Source organism: Oncorhynchus nerka, linkage group LG13 (genome assembly GCF_034236695.1).
Source record: "Oncorhynchus nerka isolate Pitt River linkage group LG13, Oner_Uvic_2.0, whole genome shotgun sequence".
NCBI classification, from domain to species: domain Eukaryota; kingdom Metazoa; phylum Chordata; class Actinopteri; order Salmoniformes; family Salmonidae; genus Oncorhynchus; species Oncorhynchus nerka.
The window spans coordinates 33,706,581-33,726,653 of record NC_088408.1 but is presented as its reverse complement, the minus strand read 5'-3'; the positions used below and the strand labels follow the sequence as shown (position 1 = coordinate 33,726,653).

The 20,073-nt window shown below is 43.4% G+C and overlaps 1 protein-coding gene across 2 annotated transcripts; it reads right to left on the bottom strand.

Annotated features, from left to right (window-relative positions):
- Positions 1-8,193: 8,193 nt before the first annotated feature.
- On the bottom strand, positions 8,194-19,646 carry LOC115139409 (scavenger receptor class A member 3-like). 2 transcript variants are annotated; one of them, XM_029676750.2, is made up of 8 exons: positions 19,376-19,646; positions 19,152-19,252; positions 14,297-14,332; positions 14,007-14,051; positions 13,361-13,480; positions 11,667-11,747; positions 10,189-11,232; positions 8,194-10,016 (listed from the first exon to the last, which is right to left on the bottom strand). In XM_029676750.2, the coding sequence occupies exons 2-8, from the start codon at positions 19,156-19,158 to the stop codon at positions 9,580-9,582; spliced, it is 1,770 nt and encodes a 589-aa protein (XP_029532610.1). In that variant the 5' UTR covers positions 19,159-19,252; positions 19,376-19,646; the 3' UTR covers positions 8,194-9,579. The 2 variants fall into 2 exon arrangements, with proteins under 2 accessions (XP_029532610.1, XP_029532611.1); XM_029676751.2 differs by lacking the exons at positions 19,152-19,252; positions 19,376-19,646 and adding an exon at positions 18,666-18,910.
- Positions 19,647-20,073: the final 427 nt, after the last annotated feature.

The window sequence follows — 20,073 nt, the reverse complement described above, 5'->3', positions numbered from 1 at the left end:
AATAGCAGCAGGTGTGAATTTTATGTACTGTAAGAGAGAGAGAAAAATACAAAAAGCGATAGAGAGAGAAATAGAGAGAGAGATGAGAAGGCATGGACAGAGTACAAAAATAAGCTCCCCATGGACAATCAAGGGACACCTTTTGCTATCTGCTACAAAAATGGGAACGTAAGCAACTTAATCTTCCACACAGACCATCCCCTGTCAGGGCACAGTGCTATATTAACACACTTATATTAACACAGTGCTATATTAACACACTTAAAGTTGGCTACACTCAAAATGTTCAATATTATCTTCAGCTCTGGCATATTCCCTAATGTTTGGAACTAAGGTCTAAACACCCCAACACATAAAAGTGGAGATAAATTTGACCCCAATAATTACTTTGGAATCTGTGTTAACAGTTACCTCTGGAAAATCCTCTGCAGTGTCATAAACAGCAGACTCCAACATTTCCTCAGTGAAAACAATGTCCTGAGCAAATGTCCGATTGGCTTCTTACCAAAATACATGACAGACCACATATACACCCTGCACACAGGACCATGGACATGAATTATATCTTGACACCCTTCCCCTAGAACACACAAAGAATTACACATACTTCGGCATACACATCAGCACCGCAGGTAACTTCTATAAGGCTGTGAACGATCTGAGAGCCTTCTACGCCATCAAAATAATATACAATTTCACATCCCAATTAGGATCTGGCTAAAAATACTCCAATCAGATTGTGAAATCTGGAGTCCTCTCACCAACCAAGAATTCAGAAAAAGGGGCAAACACCCAATTGATACTGCATGCAGAATTCTGCAAAAATATTCTCAGAGTACAACACAAAACCTCTGACACGCCTAGTATATAGGTCCTGGATGGCAGGAAGCTCGGCCCCAGTGATGTACTGGGCAGTTGCATACCAGGCGGTGATGAAACTGGTCAGGATGCCCTCGATGGTGCAGCTGTAGAACTTTTTAGGGATCTGGGGACCCATGCCAAATCTTTTCAGTCTCCTGAGGGGGAAAAGATGTTGTCATGCCCTCTTCATGACCGTCTTGGTGTGTTTGGACAATGATAGTTTGTTGGTGATGTGGACACCAAGGAACTTGAAACAGCCCCGTCAATGTTAATTGGGGGATGTTTGGCCCCCCTTTTTCTGTAGTCCACGATCAGCCTCTTAATCTTGCTCATGTTGAGGGAGAGGTTGTTGTCCTGGCACACTGCCAGGTCTCTGACCTCCTCCCTATAGGCTGTCTCATCGTTGTCTGTGATTAGGCTTACCACTGTTGTGTCGTCAGCAAACTTAATGATGGTGTTGGAGTCTGAGGGGCCCCTTTGTTGAGGATCAGCATTGCAGATGTGTTGTTGCTACCCTTACCACCTGGGGGTGGCCCGTCAGGAAGTCCAGGATCCAGTTGCATAGGGAGGTGTTTCGTCCCAGGGTCCTTAGCTTAGTGATGAACTTTGTGGGCACTATGTAGTTGAACTCTGAGCTGTAGTCAATGAACAGCATTCTCACATAGGTGTTCCTTTGTCCAGGTGGGAAAGGGCAGTGTGGGGTGTGATTGAGATTGCTTCATCTGTGGATCTGTTGGGGGGGTATGTGAATTGGAGAGGGTCTAGGGTTTCCGGGATGATGGTGTTGATGTGAGTCATGACCAGCCTTTCAAAGCACTTCATGGCTACCGACGAGAGTGCTACAGGGCGGTAGTCATTTAGGCAGATTACCTTCACTTTCTTGGGCACAGGGGCTATGGTGGTCTGCTTGAAACATGTAGGTATTACAGACACCGGCAAGGAGCGGTTGACAATATCAGTGAAGACACTTGCCAGTTGGTCCACGCATGCTCTGAGTACATGTCCTGGTAATCAGTCTGGCCCCGCGGCCTTGTGAATATTGACCTGTTGAAAGGTCTTACTCACATCGGCTACAGACAGCGTGATCACACCATTGTCTGGAAGAGCTGGTGCGCTCATGCATGCTTCAGTGTTGCTTGCCTTAAAGCGAGCATAAAAGGCATTTTGCTCGTCTGGTTGGCTTGTGTCACTGGTCAGCTCGCGGCTGGGTTTTCCTTTATAGTCCGTAATAGTTTGCAAGCCCTGCCACATCCGACGAGTGTCAGAACTGGTTTAGTAGGATTCAATCTTAGTTCTGTATTGACGCTTTGCATGTTTGATGGTTCGTCTAAGGGCATAGCGGGAATGTCTGGATTAGTGTCCCACTCCTTGAAAGTGGCAGCTCTAGCCATTAGCTCGCTGTGGTTGTTGCCTGTCATCCATGGCTTCTGGTTGGGATATGTACGCACGGACACTGTGAGGACGACGTCATCAATGTACTTATTGATGAAGCCGGTGACTGAGGTGGTCTACTCCTCAATGCCATTGGATGAATCAAGGAACATATTCCAATCCGTGCTAGCAAAAAAGTCCTGTAGCATAGCATCTGCATCATCTGACCACTTCCGTATTGAGTGAGTCCCTGGTACTTCCTGCTTTAGTTTTTGCTTGTAAGCAGGAATCAGGAGGATAGAATGATGGTCAGATTTGCCAAATGGAGGGCGTAAGAGTTTTTATTTCTGTGGTTGCACATTTGACATGCTGGTAGAAATGAGGTAAAATGGATTTAAGTTTGCCTGCGTTAAAGTCTTCGGCCATGAGGAGGCTGCTTCTGGATGAGCATTTTCTTGTTTGCTTATCATGAAATCAAATGTATATTTAAAGCCCTTCTTACTTCAGCTGATATCTCAAAGTGCTGTACAGAAACGCAGCCTAAAACCCCAAACAGCAAGCAATGCAGGTGTAGAAGCACAGTAGATAGGAAAAACTCCCTAGAAAGGCCAGAACCTAGGAAGAACCTAGAGAGGAACCAGGCTATGAGGGGTGGCCAGTCCTCTTCTGGCTGTGCCGGGTGGAGATTATAACAGAACATGGCCAAGATGTTCAAAAGTTCATAGATGACCAGCAGGGTCAAATAATAATAATCACAGTGGTTGTCGAGGGTGCAACAGGTCAGCACCTCAGGAGTAAATGTCAGTTGGCTTTTCATAGCCGATTATTCAGAGTATCTCTACCGCTTCTGCTGTCTCTAGAGAGTTGAAAACAGCAGGTCTGGGACAGGTAGCATGTCCGGTGAACAGGTCAGGTTTCCATAGCCGCAGGCAGAACAGTTGAAACTGGAGCAGCAGCACGGCCAGGTGGACTGGAGACAGAAAGGTGTCATTAGGCCAGGTAGTCCTGAGGCATGGTCCTAGGGCTCAGGTCCTCTGAGAGAAAGAATGAACAAAAGAGAGAAAGAAAGAGAGATTTAGAGAGAGCATAGCCTTATACAGCTCGTTGAGTGCCGTCTTAGTGCCAGCATTGATTTGTGGTGGTAAATAGACGGCTACGAATACTATAGATGAAAACTCTCTTGGTAGACAGTGTGGTCTACAGCTTATCATGAGGTACTCTACCTCAGGCGAGTACTACCTTGAGACTTCTGTAATATTAGACATCGCGCACCAGCTTTTATTGACAAATAGACACACACCCCCACCCATGGTCTTGGCAGACGTAGCTGTTCTGTCCTGCCGATGCACGGAAAACCCAGCCAGCTCTATATTATCCGTGTTGTCGTTCAGCCACAACTTGGTGAAATATAAGATATTACTGTTTTTAATGTCTCGTTGGTAGGCTAGTCTCGAAATGAGATCATCCAGTTTATTTTCTAGTGATTGCACGTTGGCCAAGAGAACGGATGGTAGCGGCAGGTTACCCACTCGCTGACAAATTCTCACAAGGCATACCCGATCTACGCCCCCTCGATCTCCATCTTTTCTTCACGCGAATGACAGGGATTTGGGCCTGGTCTCGGAGAAGCAGTATATGCTTCACATCGGACTCATTAAAGAAAAAATCTTTGTCCAATTCGAGGTGAGTAGTCGCTGTTCTGATATCCAGAAGCTCTTTTCGGTCATAAGAGACAGTAGCAGCAACATTATGTACAAAATAAGTTACAGACAATGTGAAAAAAACATGCAAAATAGCACAGTAGGTTAGGAGCCTGTAAAACAGTAGCCATCCCCTCCGGCATCCCTTCTTTCATTAATGAGGTGGAAACCAGTGGCGGTCAGTGCCGTTTAAGATGAGGGAGTACGATTATTTTTCGTGAGCATGGCCTTTTTTCTATTACAGCATATTTCATGACTCTCATTCATATTCCATTTGCCAAGTTCAACGTAACAGCGATAGGATTAGGCTACTACATGATACTCAAATTGTCCCTATACCCATCATGAGGTTGCTACAACCTAGCCTATGAATGAAAGTTTACAACATTGGTGCACACAGGTCGAGAGACAAATTTGAGGTTCCTTGCATACTCTTGCCTGCATCTAGCTGACAGTTGCAAACAAGAGTTTCTATTGGACAAATTCAGGTATGTTTATCAACCGTTTTGTTCAATTTGCTTCCATTTAAGAAACGTTTTTCAACAGAATCGGCGGGAATGAATACACACCTGGTCACGTGTAAACAGAGTTCACTCTCATAACAACAACTTTGTTCTCTTCCCTTCGCTTGTGGAATTCAATGCACAACACGTGTATGTGACCAAGCACAAAAAACTTTTCCAAGCCAAACCATGTCATAACCGCTACACACAGCCTACATCGTTGTCCCCATATTAGCTAAAGTAACTTCATAGTCAGCATAGCTAGTAGAACTAATGCGTTAGTAAACCTGCTACCATCATGCAGTAACGTTACAGTGTTTAGTCAGTAAGCAGTTACACAAGCAGGCCCCGGTGACAATAAATTAATCAAACCAAAAGCTCACCTTGATTTGGAAGAGCTCCAGTGTTGTGTTGGATAGTCATAGCCAGCTAGCTAACATAGCATCCCTTTATTTGAGCCAGGTGTTTGAGTAACTAAACGAGCCAGCTGCATTTGCTAGCTAAGTAAGTGAAACTGAAAGTAACAAAGATAATGACGAAATCTCATTAAACTTTCCAAGTGGTACTGTATATTGTATGGTCCTCCCGTACGATTTGGGAAGAATTGCAGTTTATTAGGCTACAGATTAATTAAGTTATGATGAACTTCACTGGATGGTGAAAGTGCAAGTGGTGATTGATGGTCCTTTTCAATAAATATCGAGGGTCTGATTCTTAAGACATGATGATCGATGCTTGGCTTCCTTTTGACAAATAAAAATAATCTCTCCCTTTTGTCCATAATAATCTCATTATGTAGGATATCCTACCCACACTGTATCTGCAAGCTGTGGGCTAGATCGCACATGCCAAAACCAGAGTGGGCACATTTGCAATACAAACGCAATACATTGTTTTACAAAACCATCATTAGAGTCTAAAATGCAATGGAAACTCATTTAACTTGTATTCTTTATTGGGTACATGGGAATTTACCACGAAAGCTGTTTTATTTGCACTACTTCATCAGGCACAGCCTTTTATCCGCAATAGTTCATTTTGATGGCAACACATCACTGGTGAGAAAATGCGCATATTGTTTGTATGCAGATTTGAGAATATTCACATGAAAATCTGCCGCCAATTGAATGGAAACCTGCTATTGTCTCTCAGGATCAATGGATGAATCACTTTTTAACCAATAAAATTTAAGTATATTTCAAATTTTGGTGTACTGCCCCTTGGCAGTCGTTATTTCCACATAAATATGACAAAATTCATACTTACTTACAAATTCAAAAAAACTAAATCATACTACAATCAAATGATTGTTTGTACTAATTGTACTAATTTTGTACTAATGTGGATTGTACTTTGGAAAATAAGGAAAAGAATGCAGTGATGAAATTTAGCTAAAATAACAGTGTTCTGGTAAAACCAAAATTCTGATAACATTATCTACATGTCTAAGCATGTTTTGACAAGAATTAAGTTGATATTTTGCTATGATTGTGGCTCTTTTCCAATAGTTTATTATTGGGGTCTGTCACGTTCTGACCTTAATTTCCTTTGTTTTGTATTTATTTAGTATGGTCAGGGCGTGAGTTGGGTGGGTTGTCTATGTTTGTTTTTCTAGGTTTTGGGAATTTCTATGTTTCGGCCTAGTATGGTTCTCAATCAGAGGCAGGTGTCATTAGTTGTCTCTGATTGAGAATCATACTTAGGTAGCCTGGGTTTCACTGTGTGTTTGTGGGTGATTGTTTCCGTGTCTGTGTTTGTTCGCCACACGGTACTGTTTCGGTTTTGTGCACGTTTATTGTTTTGTATTCATTGAGTGTTCAGTTCATGTTTTTAAATAAACAACCATGGACACTTACCACGCCGCATCTTGGTCCGATCCTTGTTACACCTCCTCTTCAGACGAAGAGGAAAACCCTTACAGGGTCAGAATGACCCTAGTTTGTAATCAATCCATGTATGTAAAATATGTTGGTAGTATGAGGGTTAAAATCCAGCTCTTTTTTTTTAGTCAGGCAGCTGACAGCTCAGACCAATACATGTCTGGGTGCATCACAGGAGCTCCATGCTTACATTTATAGACAAACACTTTATGTAATCTTCCATCACTCATTCTAGTCCTTTTTCTCAAACTTTTCATAGTGGACTTTTACTTTTGCCTCCATGTGGGCTCAGTGTTTTGCATGGCTGGTGGTCGTATCCATGGAGCGTCATGTGTCTGTATGTCTGGGTTTGGAGGGGGAGTCCGGTCTAGTTGTCAGCCAGGCCAGCAGCATGACATGGTGTGTTGGTGGTGATGGCGGTGGTGGCGTGGACCTGCAACAGGCCTGTCTGCCAGCTGTAGACACCCAGACCAGGGGCCTTTTTTTCACCATGCAGTTAGCACACACTGAAGGTAAAGGAGGGCAACAGCCATGAGCTCAGAGAGGCCAAACAATCCCCACGCCTGTTTTCCCAGCCAACAGCGGCCACATAACGAGACCCAGACAACCAAACAAGTTTCAGTCATTACTCATTAGTGAATGCAGTCGTGTATTTTGGTGAAAAATAAGGCAATGATGATAATTGAGGTGACTTGAGCACAAAGGTGTAGAATCTCTATTTTTTTCCCATTTGAATCTGCGGGTTTAGAGTTATGTACATTCAATGGAGCATAATAGCAGTTTTGTGCAAATCTTACAGTACAAGGGAAACTGAAACCAGGGATATTGGGCTCAAAAGACATGTTGACCCCCGGCCACTAATCTTCCCTCGTATATTTTGGGGTATTCATGAGGGTGTATTCTTGAGGAACAGAGTGCATCTGGTGTTCAGTGGTATAGATGTGTCTTTGCTGTGAAATATGAGTGTGTCAGCAACAGACAGCATCTGTGACCCAAACAATGTGCCTGGCGCCAATACAATGGATATAATATGGAGCAGGTATTCTCCGCAGACTTCATTTACTGTGCTTCACATTAAAATGGACCTACATTGTATGTCATTGAGTATACAGTACACTCAGAGTAACCATCTAATAAACAAGTGTCATTAAATGTTTCGGGTGTATGTTTGCTCAACGCGCAATGTGTTTAATTTACAGTAGCAGTTAGTTATTGCTGCAATAACAATGGAAAACGTCATTTTTTACTATTGCAAAATTACAACGATAATACTGGCTCCACATTGACTGTCGATAACACTGTTTCTGCCTAAATGTGCCATTTGTAATGATGCATCAAGCCAAAATATCTCCCTACACACTAGCTGTGAGTGATTTATGGTTGCACATGTGGTAATGGTTTTTTGAAAAGCTGCTGGAGGTCAGATGTCTTGCGGCGGCTTGCACAACACATGTGAAGGAGAAGCTCAGGCCATTTTAACTGAGTATCTTTACACAGCCAGCCACTGAAATCAGACACACCTTCTCAAATTTCATCACTGCAGTCTTTTCCTTCTTTTGAAGAAATATTTGATAGTGTATCTTCAGTCTTAAAGCCATTTAATTTTACCATCTGTTTTCCTCTGTAATATTGCTTCGGTGAAAATATAAAGTGGTCGAATCCCTCCACACATTGCAAATCCATATGACCAAAAAAATATGGGATTTGAGTGGAAGTTTTTGTTCGAGTTCGTGTCCCTCAGATCTCACGAGACTGCATGATATCAGCACGTAATTTGAAGCCATAATATCCACAGCTAATATTCTATGTGGGATATAGCTTAAACATCTAAGGCATGCGTTGTATTAAAAAACAATTGAGTAACACAGGAAATGAAAGACCGTTTGAATAACTAAATCCTAAAATACTTTATTGGAGGGAGAAAACGGCATGTTCTTAATTAATCAGCAAAACCACTCCTTTATCCGTTCAGGGTTTTTGGACTGAGTAGAACTCTGATTGGCTCTCCCGGCAGCTACATCCGAACATTCTACCAGACACAAATGGGAGTTCAAAATAGGTTTGCATATGTGAAGAATAGCAGAACTTGTGAAAGTGGTATGTCGATACACTTTGGTGAAGTAGAGTGGTAGCATTTATTGAACATCTATTCAAGCCAGTCAAATGTTTATAAGAATGACACAGGTTTACAAAAATACCCACTGGGCACAGACGTCAATTCAACGTCTATACAACGTTGATTCAACTAGTGTGTGCCCAGTACGTAGCGTCTGTCTCATCATTTCCCCTTTTTTAAAACATGTTCTATTTGCTGTTAAAATACACATATCATCACACAACTCTGATTATGTGCAGAGATTCATATGAATAGTCACAATAGAAACAAGAACACACAACAAACATGATGTATATTATATACACTTTAAAATCTGGAAAAACTCTGAATGTAACATAGCAAAATATTAGTATAAAACCCCAAATATGTCTCGTAAAAAGATATTTATTCCAAAACCATACATTTGAAGTATTTCAGGAAATGTTCAATTGCTGACTAAAACCCAATACTTCCAAAGTTGCGTACCCAAGCAGATTCCTTTGGTTCTTCAGCAATTTCATTCATCCCTTACCATTATGACTATGACCTGTTGAATCATCTCAACTTCAGTCAGTATTCAGGAGAACCTGCTCCGAAACATAAAAGATGCAAAAGCAAACACATAAAAACAGACTGTAGTTTCTACACTTTATAAAACCAGTAAAGTGCCATCAAACAGAATTTCACGTGTCAATGTTCCAAAAATGTGTGTACAAAATAATCCTTATTTAAGTGTACCTTCATGAAACTGCATGGCAATGTAAACCTAGATCTTTATGAAGCCCCCATGAGGGTTTTGTGGTTCCTTCAAACATACATTCAGCTGTATGTGATACTGAAAACTTACAATGCATTTTTTTTTAACTCGTACTTTTGCAGTCTTTATGTTATCTTCAATTTTGCAGTCTCCTCTACATCCCTTCATACCTGAACATGCATTTAGGGCTATGTGTACTGTACAGTATATGCTCAAGAGCATGGGTTGTCCATTGAGTGTCCAATGAAAACAATGGACTAACATGAAGCGGAAAGCTTGAGAATTAGCTTTCCCATGCTCCATCCATCCATTCCAACCTCTTCAATTACACTCCACCCCTTTGTCAGGCTGCCAGTACATCACTACAGTACATCTAATCCTGCCCTTGTAGTGATCAGACCTTATGGGCCCCTCAAGACACTGTGGCTGGGTAAGCTGGTAGGCCTGGTGGGCCAGGGGCTCCGTGTGGACCAACAGGCCCAGGCTTTCCTCTTGGACCGGGTAGCCCGTGCACCCCTGGGAGCCCTGTTTGGCCCTGTATTCCCATTGGCCCTTTGGGGCCTGGCAGTCCATCCTTACCAACAGTACCTATATCTCCCTTCTCTCCTCTTTCTCCACGGGGGCCAGGCTGGCCCACAGAACCATTCGCCCCTTTGATTCCCACTCCGCCTCTGGCTCCTATTGGTCCTGGCTCCCCCTGAGCTCCCTCCGGCCCGATGAAGCCCTTCTCTCCCAGAGGGCCACGGTTCCCTGCTAGGCCTTTGTCTCCTTTGTTTCCTGTCAGGCCAACTGGACCTTTGGCCCCTCCTTCCCCTCTGTTGCCTTTTGGACCTGGTGGGCCAGGTGCACCTGTGAGGTGATAGCAGCAATATTAGCAAGTTTAAACAATAATAGAAGTGCATTTGGAGAAGAGAAGAGTCAGGTGAGCACTAATGAAACCAGCCAACAGCAACACAGCTAAATGAAGAACTCGTAAACAAAAGTGCCTTTGGCGAAAACATCAAGAACAGCTCTGCTGTACCTTTCAGAATGGTGAAGTTCTGGATGACATGGGTGTGGTGAGTGTCCACTAGCTTCATCTCCTCCATGACCATGGACAGGTTCCTGACGTCCACGTCTAGACGGACGCTCAGCAGCATGTACTGCTGCCTCAGGGTGTCAGCCAGGTGCATCAGCAGTAGCACCGTTGTGTTCAGGTTGTGCAGGTCCTCCGTGTGGCCACCAAGCCGGGTCTGGCACGAAGTGCTCTCAATGTTGATGTACTTGTACATGCTCTGCACGTGGCTCACTGTGGCATTGATGCTGGACGAGATGGTGTCAATCTCCATCTCGATGGAGTTCATGCGGGCATCCATGGTGATGAACCTCTCGCCCGTCCGGTTCTCATAGTACTTGGAGTGGTAGTGGAGGTCGTGCATGTTCTCCTCGTGCTCGTCCATGAAGGAGGTGACGTTGTCCAGCTGCATCTGCAGGTTCATCACCTGCAGGGTAAGGTCGTGCACTATCTCCGAGCTCATGCTGATCCTCTGGTGCGTGGCCGAGATTCCGCTCTGGATGCTCCTCACCATCTGAGTGGTGGTGCTAGAGTTAGACTTCAGACCGCTCAACACCCGGCTGTAGTTCTGCCAGTCAGCGGTCAACTTCTGCAGGACCAGCGTCTCCTCATCGGTCTTCCTCTGCAGGGCGTCCATCCACAAGGAGCTGAGGGCCACCGTGGTGTTGACCTGATTCACCGTGGCCTTGAGGTCATACTGATCCTGAGACAGAGTCTTCATGCTCTCGTCCGTCTCGGTGATGACCGCCTTCCATCCAGCCACCTGGTGTACGTAACGCTCCAGGGACTGGTTGATGAGCCTGATGGACAGGGAGTAGTTCTGCATGTCTCGGGTCATCCTGCTGCTGACTGACTTCAGGGTCTGCTGGGTCTGGGAGGCCTGGTCCAGGACCTGCTCCTGACCCAGGATCATCTTCTGGAGGTCCTCAAACTCCCCCTTCAGCCTACTGATCTCCTCGCTGAAGTGGGCCACATTGAAGCAGTCCGAGCAGTTGCTGGCAGTGCTAAGATCTGGGAAGGAATAGACAACAACTTTATGGTGATCTGTTTATGTATCATTTAATCATGATCAGAGTTCCCATTTGTAAATTCTAGTCGACGACTGACGGATGCGGTGCTTCCATAAATGAGCCAAGGGAGGCAGTTGTCGTAGCCTCTGCAAATGATGTCTCTTCAGGGAGTTGACACCCCAGAAGAGGCAGGCCATAAAGCTTGAAGAGCGGATCCTCACTGGCCCGGACTTCATACTATGTCACCCATACAGTTACACTCAATGGGTGACCTATTTTAAACAGAGGGGTCCTCTTTCGACAAAATACATTTGGGAAATCTGCAGAAATGTTCAGTATGCTCTACTAGTCATTGTTTACTTCTTGACTTCTCTGTCAGCAGCCACATTGGGAGGCTCTGCACATTTTGTCACGTGATTAATCATACTCTCTCACCTTGTATACTTTCCTGGACCTTGGTAATCTTCTTATGATAAAAGGATTCCTTTTCTGATAAGCTGTCGACCTTCCTAAATACTGATGAGACAAAGATAATTATGTAAATTAGACTTTCAGAATAACGGGAATGGAGGTTCCTCTATAGACATTGAAACAAACATAATACATGTGTTGAGAAACTAGGACGCAAGTGAAGTTACACAGTGACTACAACACTTATTTGACAATACACATCAGTGAATGGAATTAAGATGCCGCCTTGAACCTTCTTGTACGATAACAACAAGACAGTTTCTTTCTATTACAAAGTACTGAACAAATAATGGTATTGGTTTATTCAGCTGGTTACTTCCCAGTTGATTATTTTCTCCAGAAGAAGAACAACAGTGCTTAAAGCACACTTTTAAGGACTTATACTTGCATATCATTTCCTAATCCTTGATTTTAGGGATTAATAACTGGTTCACCATAGTATGTTTGCACTCACTAACGATGTCATTTATACATACCACCAGTTATGCTGCATTTTGGTCTCAGGGATGTTGATTCTACACAGCCTCTCAAACATTCATTTACATTATCATGGTGTACTGGTGGACTTGAACTTCTGATATTGTTCTAATCATGTCCGCTAGCTACACAGAGGTTGGTTAGGTTCTAATGTGATGTTTTTCCCCCACCGGAATGCCTGTTATATAACACTAATTATTGGGGACTTTCAACAATGTAAAACAGATGTGCTGCATGATATGGACACTTCTATATTTATGAGTTCATGTTTAAGTTCTCGCTCGATGTTTGGGGAGTTTAAGCCAAACAACATTTCAGACATTTCACGACATAAGGTTTACAGTGCTTTGTTCTTATTTCGCCTCATTAGTGCTGTGCTCTGCGTTGACATAAACTCATGCAGACCCTGCCAATAAAATGCAGTGTCACTGCAGTGTTGGAATCCCAACCCTCTGTATCTTGGAATTTTACTCAATGGCCCTCAGGGAGCTCTGAGCTGCTGTGAAAATGAGATTTATCTTTTTGAGTCGCAATAATATTTTTGCCGAAATGCAAGTAACATCTGTAAGCACTGAAAAAGTTGTCAGTCAGGTAAGACCTGGCAAATCGGTTTGAAGTCGTATGTTCACTCAATCCTTGTTGGAAATTAAAGGGCCCTTATTTTTTTTACAACAGAAACCCTGTAGGCTTGAAGCAGATCTCCCTCTCATCTGTTATTGTACAGTGTGGAGCACATTGTTAAGTCAAGCATGACAAAAGAGAACAGGTTCTGATTGGGGAGGAATGCCTGCTGATGAGAAGCTTGAGGTCTGTGCACACATAATACCTGCAGAAACACCAAGTCCCAGACTTCAATCTACTCATACAATAATCTGGATTTAATACGGCTTTATTAGCTTAGTTATTATATCTCATCAAACCCAACCAAAGTGGTGTAAAAGTGGGCCTAATAGCTCAAAATCCCAGAGACACCAACAGAGAGAGGGGTCACAGCCAGGGTCAGCAATTATCAACAGCAACGCTGGAGACATTATGATTAAGTGCCTTGCTCAAGAGCACATTGACCGATTTTCCACCTCGTTGGTTCGGGGATTGACTTTTCAGTTACTGGCTCAACACTCTAACCGCTAGGCTACCTGCTACCTGCTGCCAGATTTGGTATAATATCATAGTCTACTCACCAAGTGATGCCAGCACTGCCACTGCTATGATGAGGAAGGCAAAGAAACTGTACAGCACTTTAACGGCCAGCTGCAGAGAACGTGTCTGCTGGCATTTGACACAGCCACCTCTGGTTCTTCCTGCAATCAGAAGCATGGGGCTTTCGTCTCTCTACCATAACATCAGGTGGTTAGAGAACAGAGAGGAGGGGAAATGCATGTCTTAACCCTGACACTGTGTGGACTTTGCATGACTAACTACCAGACTAGTGGCTGGCTTTGGTCAGCAGAGGCTGTTTGGAGTGAGCATGGTGGTCAGACGGGGGAAAGAGAAGGATTAAGGAGGGATATCTGAAACAGATGTACAATGCACGCACACAAACAAAACAGTGATGGCAGATGTATGCAGACACACGCAGGCCCTCACACACACAAACACTGTACACACACTGTAGCCCAATGTGGACACAATACGCCCTTGGTGGATATTCTGATGCTATTTTTCAAAGGGTTGTATTGTATTGTTGGGTTCTTCGCCTGAGAGATTCATGACCGACATATCAAAACCATATCAAAACAAAGGACACTTCATAGAACCCGCTTGTCTATCCACATAACAAGCAAAATAAACAAAAGTGGACAGCAAGAAAGACACCATGTTCCTCACCTCTAAAGGAAGTCATCTCTTCCTCCTCCCCAGTAAGATCCTCCTCTGAAAGGCAGCAAAGAAAAAACATGTGTCACTGTTATGGAAACGTCTGATAGCACACAGAAGTTCAGCTCATGTTAGCATTCATTGACTTTTGACTTAAATCTGACTACTCCCACCATGCAAGCATGCAATAGTAGGCCTAATAGATTTGCCAAAGCCAGGACAGCAACAAGCAGATTTGTCACACCATTCTGTCCAAGAACCAGAGGATAATTTAGAAAACCAACACGCATGTTTGTCCTCACCTTTAAAGAGCTGGTTCTCGTATCCGCAATAGATTTCTGAAAAACAGACGGAGAGACTTGAAATGCGTGTTCACAGATGAAGGTCAATAGTATGAAACTTGAAGGAACAACTCACACATTCGATTAAAGTGGTCATAAATCACAAAGTACGAGGTGAAATGCAATAAGCCCCCTCGGCCACTTTTACCCTCCAAGACACAAACCATTCAACTTTTGGAGCTCTCAATACGAATGTGAAGTCATACTTGGCTCACAACTTATAGAAACACAATTCCGCAAATTGGAAACGGGATTGTTTTCCTAGTGTTTAATCTGTGTCTCTGACCAATATATCATTCACTTCTCTAAGTATGGTGGGCTGGAATGAAAATGTATGCGCTGTCAGATAAAGGGCCCCATTGCAGCCTAATATGAAACACTATAGTAAGTCTGATTGTGTGTGATGCTAGCTGGGCTGGCTGTGGTGTCACCCCCCTGGTTCCAGCTCAATGTGGTAGAGGGGCCAGGGGGACATGGTACACTGATGCTAAAGAGAAGCAGCTTCAAGCCAAGACCTGAATTTGGATTCAACTTGGGTTTAAATGGCTTATTGCTGGGCACAAATGAAAGGGAAAGGGCGATACCTAGTCAGTTGTACAACTGAATGCATTCAACTGAAATGTGTCTTCCGCATTTAAACCAACCCCTCTGAAACAGAGAGGTACGTGGGCTGCCTTAAATCGACATCCATGTCTTTGGCCCCCGGGGAACAGTGGGTTAACTGCCTTGCTCAGGGGCAGACCGACAGATTTTTACAGCTCGGGGATTCGATCCAGCAACCTTTTGTTTACTGGCCCAACGCTCTAACCACTAAATTAACTAGCAATGCTTACCTAATTGAGCTATAACCTAAAATATATGTGATTTAATCAAACCAAATCAACTATATTTTCCCCAATATGCTGAATGCAACAGGTGTAGACATTGTCGTGAAAAGCTTACTTTACTGTACCGTTGTGATGCAATAGAGATCTTTCAATTGATTAATGGCATATGCAATTTTAGGCTACAAACCTCAGTATTTCTTGCGAGGTAATCCTTCAGAATCTCCTCTGAGTTATGTCAACAACTCTCTTACTAAGGTACAACATCCACAAAAGTAAAGAGCATCACTCAGTTGAGTCTCTGTTGTCTTTTCCTTCACCGTCTTTCCCCCTTTATATTACATTCAGGCAGCCCTGGTGTTTTCACCTCTGCTGGACTGTGCTGTGCTTTTTGTGCATGTGGAGAGGAATACAGAACTCTGAGGTGAGGGTGTTTATGTGAAGTCAGCCTGTTGGAGCAGCTGAAGTCAGACTGCTGAAGGCCAAGGCTCTGACTGAAATGCTGAGATGTGCGGACCAGTGGAAGAGAGAGGGAGAGAGGGAGGAAGGGGGCTGGAATGGGCCCAGCTGCCCGCTGTAGCTCTTAGACTTTACATTATCCAGTCAGCCATACCGGTGGCTGTAAGCTAAACCCCGGGCCTGCCCTTCACTGCTCTCCTGGCTCTGCCAACGGAGGAAAGAAGTGGTCTGCCCTGCCTTGCCTGTATAAAACATGCCTCTTACACCAATCAGGAACTTTATCAGCACCTCACATCAATCAGAGGCACTTCACCAGCATAATCACCAGACATGTTTTTAAGATAGAATCAGGCACTCAGGTGAGGGCTCTATTGGTCAGTGGTCTTTAGAATGTAAGATATTTAAATGTGGTGGGTGTTTGTAGTAGAGCCAGTGTTCCATTACAAATATGAGCACAGGTGCATTTGGAGGAAACGGCTGAAAAAAACCTCTGCAAATTCTAATGGACAAAACTAACATTTATATTTCATCAAACACTTCATGAATGGAATGTCCACTCTAAAAACCTTTAAATATTTAGATAACTTTGTAATCCGATAATGTATATGCCAGCAGAAAGGCGACATGTCTGTATGGTATATCCAGCAGGTACTGTATGTCCAGCAGATTTCCTTGATTAGAGGGTGTGTCATTCTTGCATTGCTAAAGAGTCTAATGTGCCTGGTAAAAACATAAATGTTAATGCACTGAAAACAGAATAACCCCTACCTATCATTAGTTTTTGTAATAGATCATTTGGAATGTGAATTTGATTATATATTCTCTGTTTTAACAGTGTATAAGGCAGTGACCCTGTATCCCTCTGGCCACTATAGAACTTGCCAAAAATACCTCTCAGGTCTAATGCTATAGTCCTTGAACTGTCATAATGTGTTACAACATTTCATTACCTGAAAGTCATGAAAATAATCTTTGTTAGGTTTAAATATTCATCCAAATACTTCCGCCATGACTCGGCTAAAGCTACGGAGACGATTGCATTTCAACAGTTGACAAGCGTGTAAGTGGTGAGAAGAGATTGATACGGTGGTGGTACTGATAAAGAATAAAGATGAAAAACATTGACAATGTTTCAGTTCTAGGGCATGAAAGAAGAGCTTTGACTCTCCGAAAGCAATACAGTTCATTTGTCTCTTGGTCCAGATGTCTTACAGTACACAGCCACATATGAAAACACACCTTGAGCTCTGTTAGAACATCCCAGCAAGGACATTAGAGGTAGCAACTGCGTTACATAGTCATCTTTGGTGCCACTCTAAACATAGTTGATTATTTGTAACCACATCCATATGAATACCTACGTAGGTATGAGGGTAAGTTTGACAAGTTGGCTAATAATCTAGCTATCACACATTAGGCTAAAGAGTCAAATTATTTAATCATGTAACCTATTACATAGGAAAAGGCCATCAATGGGCTGGAAGAAAGGTCCATACAGAACTGCAGACAGGGCAAGGACTATGTTGACTGCCAATAGTAGCCAAATGATGACACCCTAGGGAGAGAAACTGGAGTCATTAAATAAAAAGGTTCTGTTCTGTTTCCACAATAGGACAGACACCTAGTAAGCGGACCCATTTCTAATGATGGCACTGCTGTGTAATGCCCTGGACATGAAGCCTTCCATTAGGAGACTAATCTAGGAGACAACTCTAGGAGACTGCTCTAGGAGACTACTCTGGGAGACTACTCTCACCTAACACCTACATCAACAACCCAGTGTTTCTATTCACAATGCATTTGTTTCAAGTATCAAATAATTGCCAATATCCGTGTACAACACACAGGGACCAAAGAGAATGTTAGTGGTCTCTCATTGGCAACATGAAGTCTAAGTCCTCCCAACCTCATTGTTATTGTGAACTTTGGGCCACACTGAGCAGGAACATGACACCAGTCAACTCCCTTCACGTCCACAAACCTCATGATTTGTCAATGCTTGTGGTTACCATATTGTGTTCCTTCTTGATTTACACTTCGCAGTGGATTTTCAAATGTTACACTCAATCTCTCCCGATCAACCTAGAAAAGCTGAGGAATATGTAAACCACTGTTTGGATTTCACACGCATTCAAATGTGGAGCAGGGAAAATCCAGTTATGTTTGACTATTAAACTATAGTATAAGCTTTGGGTCAAGAGTGTTATGTTTTCTTGTCTTATAACAGAAGCAACTGGCAATCCGTTCTCCAAACAAACAAATACCAAGTCTGACAACCAACTATACTGTACTGTTTGAAATGTCCACCTGATTGGTGTTGACTTAAAGCTTTTAACATGGATACCTGAATCTCCAATTTGAAAACAGAGACACAAGAATTCACCAACACCAAAGAGCCCCAACTGCAACTGATAAAGACTAGTGTCTCCCCAAGCCCCTGTTGACAACCAACTGTTTTAGATGCACTTCAAAGGGAATGTGTAGTTGCTTTCAAAGCAATGAAATGCCTGGAATGTGTTGATTCAAATGGTCTTGCTCCGAAGGATCTCAAGCAGCCCTTCATGGTGGTGAGAGAGTCCAGACTTGAAATCAAATGATACATGCCCTCGTTTTCTCCAGGAAAACACTTTGGACATCTCGTGACAGAAATAGCCAGGCAGTACTAGCAATAGTAGCAAGGGTCTTGTTCTGTAATTTCACAAACTTCTCTCTTGCAATCCTAGCAGTTCTGCATAATTAGAACCTTTCAATTTCATCTGATAACTGTCACGTGCCAACGATTTTTGATTGAATGCCTGCCGAAGGAATGCATTTGTCTTTCCAAAGAAGAGAGCTGTGTTGAACACTGTTATTCAAGTTTTTGTAAGGCAGTCTGTGTCTCCAGTCATAGTTCTCTCTACTGTACTCTATGTGCCAACCACACACCTGCTGCTTCCCCTACCGAGGTGCCTCTTTCCTGTTTCACATTAGGAATGTGTTAGTCTATATGTTTAGTAGCCCGGCTTCAAGGGAGCACGCTCCAAACAAGAGATGAGGAGACCACCTACCTGTGTGTTCCCCTGTAAATACCACAACACTCTGTAACACCTTCTAAAGCTAAAGCCACATGTCGCTACTCAATTCCTCCTCCGAGAGGACTCCTCAGATTTCGAAAGCCTCTTCAGAGTCTCTGAAGAGTCTTATATCATGCAACATTGACAAAAGTTGGTCTTTAAATGTTATCCTTTCAAAAGGGCTCATATAAGATCCTTAAAGGAAGCCCAAAAAGCCAATGTGTGGCTTCTGGAAACAGCAAGCTTTTGAAATACGGAGCTCTCAAAGCAAAAGGGGTGGATGTCCCACATCCAAGATCAACAAACCAACGTTTTCTCTGGATGCTGTGAGGTACTGGTCTTAAAAGCGAGCTGTCTGCACATTTGTGTGCCACCGGTGCACTTTCACGTCTCCTACATAATATATTATCTTCCTCCACAGTGAGCAGTAGTCTGAATTTGAATACGGCATCAACAAAGAGTCATCAACAGTCGTCTAACCTTTCATGGTGATTCTTCAAGGCAGCTCTGGTGACGATGTGAAGAACTTGTCCGACAAAAGCCTCTGACTGTCCCAGCCCTCTTCTCTGCAGTACAGTCTCCTACAGCAGAAGTGACAGAAAAACAGTGTCTAATTTACAATGTATACACTCATCCATGGGCAACAGGTCCCTCTTGTAAATGGTTCAGGGTGTCCAGAGCACTGAGCAGGAGACAGGACTTACTTATTAATTTACGACTGCTGTATATCCAGCCATACTTTTCTCCCAACAACTACAGTAGGAATTCTTCAGGTATCCCATGGGCTCTCTCTCGCTCACCAGCAACTTCTCACTTGAACTGCAGCTCACATACATAAAACAGTCTAGGTCTATTAGTGTGTGAAGAACAAACTCCTGGCTACATGCTACAGTCAGTCGGCGAAAGGCTGCTGCTCCTCTCCCTCAGAGCCAGAGGAAACTTATACCTTGGACAATAACCATGTGCAGCTTGGGGAAACATGACTGGGCGAGAGAGGGAGAGAGGGAGAGGGAGGGAGGGAGGAGAGAGAGAGAGAGAGAGAGAGAGAGAGAGAGAGAGGAAGGGGACTAAGAGATGGAAAGAAGAGGGAGGGACGGAGGGTGCATATGTTGTAGAATGTCCGGTCTGCGGCTCGGGCTAATTGCTAACAAATGTTTGAACATGGATCAAATGGGCACCTTTACTATCTATGGCCTTCCTCCACTGTTCAAAAGGAAATACTTTCCTCCATGTCTGACATATCAGGGCTAATTCAATAGGCATACCTCAAGTCATTTCAGAAAACATGTAGTTAGATGGTTATAGACCACTTTAAAAGACAAACATCAGCTTAATTAACTTATAACACAATTTATCACAATCAATTTGCAACACGATCTCAGGGCAATTCGGATTATTCTGT

What these genes read in the sequence shown, in the direction of transcription:
- LOC115139409 (XM_029676750.2), bottom strand. An exon ending in CGAGAACCAGCTCTTTAAAG is followed by an intron (nt 14,052 to 14,296) that starts GTGAGGACAAAC and finishes GCTGCCTTTCAG; the next exon opens with AGGAGGATCTTACTGGGGAG. An exon ending in GAACTTCACCATTCTGAAAG is followed by an intron (nt 10,017 to 10,188) that starts GTACAGCAGAGC and finishes ATCACCTCACAG; the next exon opens with GTGCACCTGGCCCACCAGGT.